Genomic DNA, 8197 nt, shown 5'->3' with positions numbered 1-8197 from the left:
ATGTATTTAGTGAAAAATTCATTGTTCGTTATTGCGTTTAGCCTTTGCAAGAAAAGGTTTGTGAAATTGTGAACATGTCAAAGTAACTTGAGGTAAGTCTTTAAACCTTGTTTATTATATAATAAAGAAATGGTTGGCAATAAATTCAGTATGCAATGATAGAGTAGAATCGTAGTAACAGGAAAATACGCAATTTGTTAAATTGCTTAATTGTAGAGGTTAGATTTCATGATCGCGGAACCGCTAGGCGTGTGGCTCGTATAATGAGATATTCAAGGTACTCTTAATATGAGATAATTATTGCTCGAATATGAAGATTATGTAGTGTAATAAAAAGAAAGAAAATACTACTTAAGGTTAAAGAAAAGTTAATACGAATTTATATTACGAATTTTTGTATTTAATTTTTATAGAATCTGACTATAGAGGTTAGAGAAACGAGGAAGCGTCGACAGTGGAATCGTGAAGATTTGGCGAAGGCTGTGGCAGCAGTATTTTTATAAAACTATCTAATAAAGTTTTTTACTTGCAATACTGATGTATTTTGCACTTTTAACACCGATTTCTCGAGGTATCTTATATTAGGAGCACACTTTCTCGATCCTGCGTAAAGCTCTTTTTTCAAATTTTTTTAATTTTCAGAAAAAATAATATTTAAATTAGATTTTTCATTTCACCAACCTAAAGCTTATTACATTCCCTTCAAGATAACGTATTAAATTTTTAAATTCTGCCTATAGATTTCCTTACATTCGGCAAAATCGATATGGTATCTCATAATCGGGGACTTTCCTCTAATATTGTAAATATAGACATACCAGACGGCATTGATACACCTGATTATACCAATAATAATAAAAATAAATAAAAATAAATAATAATGATAAAAATAACAGCATCATTCGTAAATTAAATTCTTTGTTTGTTTTAATTGTTGTAGCGACACGAACAAGATTCCGGTCGGACAATTGCGCGTCATGCTGGGCGAACATGATTTAAAGGCACCCGAAGTGCCAGCCGCAAGACAGGAAAGCATCATAAACGTGGTGTTACATCCTGGTCACAGGTGCGGCAAGTATGTAGACGATATTGCCCTGCTGGAGCTTGCCAGACCGATCAGTTGGTCGGAAAGCGTGAAACCCGCATGTTTACCTGTGGCCACAGGAAAACCAGGGTATAGCGCCTTCGGCGGCATGGAAGCTGTGGTAGCTGGTTGGGGCTGGTTCGGAGAGGATAGAAGCAAATGTGAGTAAATAATTGCCCATCTTTTCAATACTGATTACATGTGGGACGACAGAGCGTTCGGGGATTAGCTCATTACATCAACTGCGGCTTTGATCCTCTGCAAATATAATGTCAGCAATGTTTAGAATTCGCCGTAACGGGAATTTTAACTCTCTTTCCCAACGATAAAAGATCTCTGCCTCTCTTGAAGAGAGGCATACTTGCCGAAATGTAATATCATGTCAACATGTTTACGTAACAAAGTAGAATAAAAATATTGAAATGCTGTTATATACGTGATGCAACAGCGATGCAACAACGACAGATGCACAAATGGGTCCACTCGTGTTCTATCTTGCAATATAATTGTATTTTATAATGGCATAACATTTCTTTCTGATTTATCTAAATTTAAGAAATCCGAAACGATTATTCCGATATAAACTCTCGCGAAGATTCTTGTTAGAATCGAACGTTAACGATGTTCAAGTACTCTCAACCACTTTTCACTTCTGTCAGTTACTAGTAATTGACATATTTTGAGATACATATTGCATTCGTAGTTTGCACGCGTATGCGATTGTATTATATAATACACGAGTAGCGAATAAATCCCTGCTACATATAGAACGTGGGCGGGTGCACGAAGATATTCTACTCGATCGTCGACCAAGTTACGAATAGCAGGGTCTTCATAAATACTTGAGATACATCGGTAAGCCTGAAGTTTCGATAAATCTTATCACGATAACGATCGGAGCGACGAAACACGCGCCAAAGTTTCCATAATCACCAAAGTTTCTACGCGAGCGTAGAACTCGGATGGATGTACCAACTCGCGCAGAATCGATAAAATGGCCAAGGTCGGCTCAACCATAAAACAAGAGTCATCAAGTTGCATGTTACTTCCGCAAAAGATTTTTTTCATCTTTAGCAAATCCGTTGATTATTTGATACAAGTTTGAATGAATAGAATGTTTAACATCTCGCATATTAAAATTGCGAGTAACTATACAATTTATAATCAATTTGAATTTAATGTAATCGGTACTTAGAGTTCGGTAATAAGATCATAAAGTATTCATTTTATTTCATTCTGGTTTGCGACTACTAAACACGTATCTCCATTAACAGAGAATTCAATCATTGTAGAAATAATGTTAGCGCAATAATTACTTTGTTGCTTTCATGATCGCGATTAAGACCGATTACACAATTCGAATCAAGTGAGTCTAGCTAAGCCATTCGCTCTTTCCTATTACTGCCACTGTAATTTTATTTATGCTGAATACACGGAAACTGAAGATTCACTTAACTCGGCTTAACTGTAAGCGACATACAAACTCACGTAACAGTCGATAATATAATATCCAAAATGTTGCTGTCGCGATCAAGTTTAAAGTGACAAGTTTAAGCTGTTAAGCGCTTCTATATAGATACTTTGCCTCGAGGGAACGCGAATGGCGATTTACCTATAATTGCAGCGTACATTGAAAACGTCTCGTTGTGTTTCAGATAAGCGGGCGAACGTATTACAGAAGGTGGATGTTCGTGTTGTCGAGAACACCGTCTGCACTGAATGGTACGCAAGTCAAGGCAAGTCGATTCGCGTGGCAACGAAGCAAATGTGCGCCGGATGGGAAGAGGGAGGAAGGGATTCTTGTTGGGTAAGTAAATGGGCGTCTATATGCACATCACTATTGCACCTATCTTATAATATTCATAATATCCTGGCGGATGCAAAACGCTCTCGCATGGGTGCTCTCGCATTTTTTGCATTCGCACATCGCTGCTCGCTCGACATCGCTTGTCAATCGCCCCGATCGCGGAACTCACGGTTCATCGGCCGGCCACGACGTGAATTTCAATAAATACCCACGGTACCGTGGGGTAATGCGCACGTACAATGTTGTTCGGGCATGATAACCGGCAGTGCCGGATGATACTGGTACCCGATAATTGAATCGTACATAATTGCATCGCGACAACGCTCTCCAGATCTCTAACCTGGGCCGTTATTTACACGAAATTGCAACAGCAACTGGAAAAATAGCGATAACGTTTATTAAAGCAAGGTAGAGTATTGTATGGGCTTTATGCGTTATCATCCTTAACTGCTTGGTGAGGCATAAAGAATTTTTTAGATGATTGGAAAGTGACCCGTTTTATCACGTACACGTATGGTGACAGGAAAATAGCATTTTCCAGCTTTCAATGATTAATTATATTTATATCTAAATATGCGTACAATAAACTTGCAAAAATTTGCGATTAAAATAATTAACGTGTGAATTGCTATAATTGTTTAATTGCTTTGATATTACCTATAAAGATGTTAAGAAGAATAAAATATCAATGCGAAAATAAACGTATATAGGTACTCATTTAAAAATTATACTTTTTCTTTTACATGTGTGAGGAATCTATCATTTTCTTATTTCCTTAGCCAGCATTTTCTTTATAAGAATAAATAATTTTTTTTCTGCCGCGAAAACAAATTAACGTCATTAAGACCAACAGTAATTTTTGTGAAAGCAACTCTCCCGACAATAGCATTACTAAGTCGAAACAAAAACTGAGAATACCACCCTCCGATTTTGTCTCCAATAAGTGCGTTTCCGCGTCTCCGATGTTCCCTTATCAGTAATTTCTATTTCCCCTAGACGAAGATGTTCTTGGGAAAACAATCGAGAACGTATTGCTTTGAAATATATCACGGAAGACGGAAACGACGAAAGTACAATATCGCTGAGGATTCCGGTGGGAATTGAGATGTGCTAGATTTCCTGTTTGCCTCGTTTGCGCGGGGACTAGAACTGGCAACCATAAAAATTGATTTCAAGATATATTGGATATAGCACAATCGCGGATTTAAGGGGTTACATAACACGTTTAAAATTAAAAAATTTAAAAAAGAATTAATTACCTTTTTAATTAGCAGGTTAAATTCTGTTAGTATTTGCGGCGATTTTAATTTACTCGTTTAGAAGGTTTAATGGATCATACAAATAGATAGTCAGATTATAGACAGTCAGTCAATAGCATTTTCGTAAAATAGAACAATATTCTTCAAGAAATACAAATACAATCTGTATAAAAACAATTGTTTACCAGTAACAAATAATACAAAAGTCTTTTCGATTCTCAACAAACAGAAGCGTTATGTATTCTCCGCGTCATTCGGGCAATATTAATGCGTAAAATAAATCGGTGACACATAGAACGCCATGCCAGCAAAAGCTCGTTTCCACCTTGAGAATTTTCAGCGACGAGATTTATAAACCGGATTCACGTACAACGATACCGTGACCCACCACAATAGATCTCGCAACCCTACAGTTCATATCAGAACAAGTGGAGAACATACGTCGCGCCATATCACCATACAACCATACCTCATAACTATGGTAGCTCACAGATATTTACGGAGACGACTGCGCTTTATTCCACAGGCTGACAGCGGTGGACCTCTGATGGTCGGAAATCGTCCGGCCGATCCCCTGATGGTCATCGGGGTGGTGTCAACAGGTATAGGATGTAGCCGACCGCGACTTCCTGGTATTTATACGAGAGTGTCTGATTATGTCGCTTGGATCACGCAAGAGACGCAAAGAAGCCGATAAAGTGTCACGTGGAAGAAAGTATGATCACCAACTTTTATCTCAACTCAGCTATCAAGGTTTCTGCGTTTATTTAAACACATTTGACTGCATTTGATTAGGATTATATACATACATAATGAGAGAATGAGATCATTATTATTAATGCAGGTTGACAATTTTTCCTCAAATTTCTATCACAGACTATGATATAAGCGGGAAGAAAGAGTCGATCAAACATTAGAAATGTTAATTGATAATACTGGGCTGTTACCGTCCGTAAGACGCAGTATTCTACTTTTCGAATTCGTTGCACGGCGGTCTTATCAATATATATTTATTTATATTTGGCTATATGTAAAATATATTTGTTATTTATGTTACTAATTAAATAATTAAGTGACAAATATGACGATAGACGTTACCAGTTTTCTGGAACGCTTGATATGTATTTATCTGTATCATAGTTAAATCAATATTTTCCGTTTATTCTTGTCTAAAATCTGATATCTACTGTGCAATGATATAGATTTTTCCACAAATGTGGAATACGTCTTATATTTATTCACATTTCACATTTATATGCGATAATTAATACGTAATGTAGACATTATTAGCGTAAAATATATTTAAACATTTATACGATAAAAGATTTTATCAAATTTATATATATACATATATACATATATATATATATATATATATATAATTCAGAATTTTAGACATGGAAATATAAAATATTTAATAATCTTTTATTATCAAATAATAATATATAGATAATCTTTTTACCAAACTATCAAAGTATGATTCTATTTCAATATAATGGATTAAATAAGTTACAAAGTACAATGTTGAAGAAGTTTTTGAACATGATTTGCATTAAAAATCTAAAACTGTAAAACTTTTGATTAAACAATATGTCAGTTCTAATACATATATTATCGCGCTAAAAAAATATTTTTATTATATGCCTTGAAACCGATTATTCCAAAGATTTTGAACGCTATTTAGATAACAAAAGATTACGTGTCAAAATAAAAAAATAATTACTGATCAACTTTAGCATAAATTTTCGCTGTCAGAGTACAATAATAAACATATACATATACATATGCATAGCTGGCGGATATTCATTATTCGGGGAAATAAAATACGTTTGCCAGAATGAACAAACACGATTATAAAGTTATTTTCGAATAAACAGAATTTAATAATAAACGACAATTCGTTAAAAAATATATGCGCACATGTCTCATATGTGAATTTCTGCAACGTGGCAGAATCATACGATATTAAATGATTATCCATTTCAAGGCAAAGCCCGAAATATGAGCGAATGAGGTAGAGAGAGAAAAATAGCGAACTGCAATGATATTTAGGATGTATTTAAAAAAGCAAAGCGTATCTGTACATGTGTATCATAAAGAACGTTATTTATTCATATGCAGAATGATTATAACACAAAACGTAAAATTGCAGATAACGACAAATCAAAATACAATGTATAGAAATAAAACATACTCTCTCTATCAAAAGAGCAGGAAAAAACCTTTGCAATCTAGTCATTTTTATAAAAAAGTAGGAAGAGTACAAATTTATCTTGTTTTAACTCTGTGTGTGTGTGTGTGTGTGTGTGTGTGCGTGCGCGCGCGCTGGTGTGTGTATTATATTATTATTGTATAATTATTATTGTATAGTTATATATTTTGTTAAGAAACGTTAAATGCAAAGAATAGTTTGTTTTGTAAAACTATTCCGTTATTATGCGATAATGTTGCGATATGTGAATTATGTTTATTATAATTGCAAATAAAGAAAAATATAAAATTAATCTTTGAAGTAAATCATTCAACACATCCTGAATATATAAACTTCATTAAGATGGCAACGAGATATTTGCAGCAACAATTTACTGAACGAAATTTCAATCAGTAAAATTATTATTTATTTTATAATACATATCTTAATTAAAACTTATAAGATAGAATAATGCATCGTGGGCTTTTATAAGATACATTAACGTATGTTATTGCAATATGTTTACAATTTAATAAACATCTACATTTACAATTTAATAATCACACTCTTCTCTGTTTTTTTGGCCTTGGTGGATGCCAGGATACTCTAGTATCATCCGTAATTGACACAATGTTCAACCCCGTCATTTGAAGACCTTTTATAGACGACTGAAAACAATAAAATCTTTAATATATTCATCATCTATTACTCAAATTCGAATTACATATATATTATTACACATAAATATTACATGCAGTCTGTAAAATGGAAGTGTAATGATCTTTCAGAAATATTCAAACACTCACCATTCTACCTGCACCAAGCCCTTGTACCCGTAGTCTCACTGTATTTACGCCATATTCAAGAATACGCTATACGATACATAATCAAATATGTTTTTAGAATAATTAAGAATAAATATATACATATTTTAAGTCTGATTGTATATCGATATGAGACATTGCATTTTATTCACCCGACCTTTACAGAATCTGTCTTGAATATATACTTACGTTACCAAACGTTATAGCTGCTTGCTGGGCAGCGATGTTTGTACCCTTCTTAGCGTTCTTGAAACCTTCCACACCGGCTGAATGCAAAGATATTACCCGACCGCCAGAATCAGTAACAGTCATAATAGTATTATTGGGAGTGGATTTTATATTGACAATATGCAGTTGAGTATATGGTACTCCGTTGAAGAGTCGGTTTGGCGTGTCCGCGTCAGGAAACAGATTTGTCCTGAAATACAATAAGCACAAAGATTTCTTCTTAGATTAATAAAGAAGATATAATACTTCCTTGTACATTCATCTCACAGATCACTCGCAATTAACAAAAACAGAAGTACGCTCGAGAGTGACCGCGTACTGAATTCTTTTCTACATTGCAGAGCTTAAGATTCGAAGATTACAATTAGAGATACAATAGAAGTCTGAAGTTATTTTGGACACCTGAACAAGGCTAGCAGTACAAGTGTAACTACAACTGATACTCACTGCTTCGTGCTCGTCGCAGTCAACGATGTCTCTCCCTCCAACATTTCGTCGTATTTCGATGTCCTGCCAACTCTCATCTTTTCGAACTTCGTTCGTACTTCCTTGTCACATCGCGAGCTGGTGCAAACGTTCCTCGAGGTTATGTCTAACCGAGAGAATATCGGAGCACCAACGTCAGTCAATGTGCGCTCCGCCAATACGGGGAACCTCGTCAGCCGCAAAACGGACCTCATCATTTTGATCAGAACCGAATTCGCCAAGCGATACCTCGATAATTCATAGGAAATTACTGTAGCACGAGCGAGTAGAGCGCACAGAGCAAGCAGACGTAAACAAACGTGGAGATGGTCGCTGAAG

General features: G+C 35.2%; 2 protein-coding genes across 2 annotated transcripts; one reads left to right on the top strand and one right to left on the bottom strand.

Annotated features, from left to right (window-relative positions):
* Positions 1 to 746: 746 nt before the first annotated feature.
* On the top strand, positions 747 to 5480 carry LOC105282472 (plasminogen). Its single transcript, XM_026975594.1, has 3 exons — positions 747 to 1245; positions 2740 to 2891; positions 4506 to 5480. The coding sequence occupies exons 1-3, from the start codon at positions 978 to 980 to the stop codon at positions 4845 to 4847; spliced, it is 762 nt and encodes a 253-aa protein (XP_026831395.1). The 5' UTR covers positions 747 to 977; the 3' UTR covers positions 4848 to 5480.
* A 1265-nt stretch (positions 5481 to 6745) lies between these two features.
* Positions 6746 to 8197, bottom strand: LOC105282465 (30S ribosomal protein S11, chloroplastic). Its single transcript, XM_011344420.3, has 4 exons — positions 7841 to 8197; positions 7355 to 7583; positions 7148 to 7213; positions 6746 to 7009 (listed from the first exon to the last, which is right to left on the bottom strand). Exons 1-4 carry the CDS (start codon positions 8074 to 8076, stop codon positions 6902 to 6904), a joined length of 639 nt encoding a protein of 212 aa, XP_011342722.1. The 5' UTR covers positions 8077 to 8197; the 3' UTR covers positions 6746 to 6901.

Source organism: Ooceraea biroi, chromosome 2 (genome assembly GCF_003672135.1).
Source record: "Ooceraea biroi isolate clonal line C1 chromosome 2, Obir_v5.4, whole genome shotgun sequence".
In the NCBI taxonomy this organism is placed as follows: domain Eukaryota; kingdom Metazoa; phylum Arthropoda; class Insecta; order Hymenoptera; family Formicidae; genus Ooceraea; species Ooceraea biroi.
The sequence above is the reverse complement of the archived record's forward strand: the minus strand, read 5'-3'. Positions and strand labels throughout refer to the sequence as shown.

What these genes read in the sequence shown, in the direction of transcription:
- LOC105282465 (XM_011344420.3), bottom strand. Translation starts at nt 8,076, where the DNA reads ATGATGAGGTCCGTTTTGCGGCTGACGAGGTTCCCCGTATTGGCGGAG. An exon ending in ACTGCGACGAGCACGAAGCA is followed by an intron (nt 7,584 to 7,840) that starts GTGAGTATCAGT and finishes ATTGTATTTCAG; the next exon opens with GACAAATCTGTTTCCTGACG. An exon ending in CAGCTATAACGTTTGGTAAC is followed by an intron (nt 7,214 to 7,354) that starts GTAAGTATATAT and finishes TGTATCGTATAG; the next exon opens with CGTATTCTTGAATATGGCGT.
- LOC105282472 (XM_026975594.1), top strand. Translation starts at nt 978, where the DNA reads ATGCTGGGCGAACATGATTTAAAGGCACCCGAAGTGCCAGCCGCAAGA. An exon ending in CGGAGAGGATAGAAGCAAAT is followed by an intron (nt 1,246 to 2,739) that starts GTGAGTAAATAA and finishes GTTGTGTTTCAG; the next exon opens with ATAAGCGGGCGAACGTATTA. An exon ending in GAGGAAGGGATTCTTGTTGG is followed by an intron (nt 2,892 to 4,505) that starts GTAAGTAAATGG and finishes CGAGATTTATAA; the next exon opens with ACCGGATTCACGTACAACGA.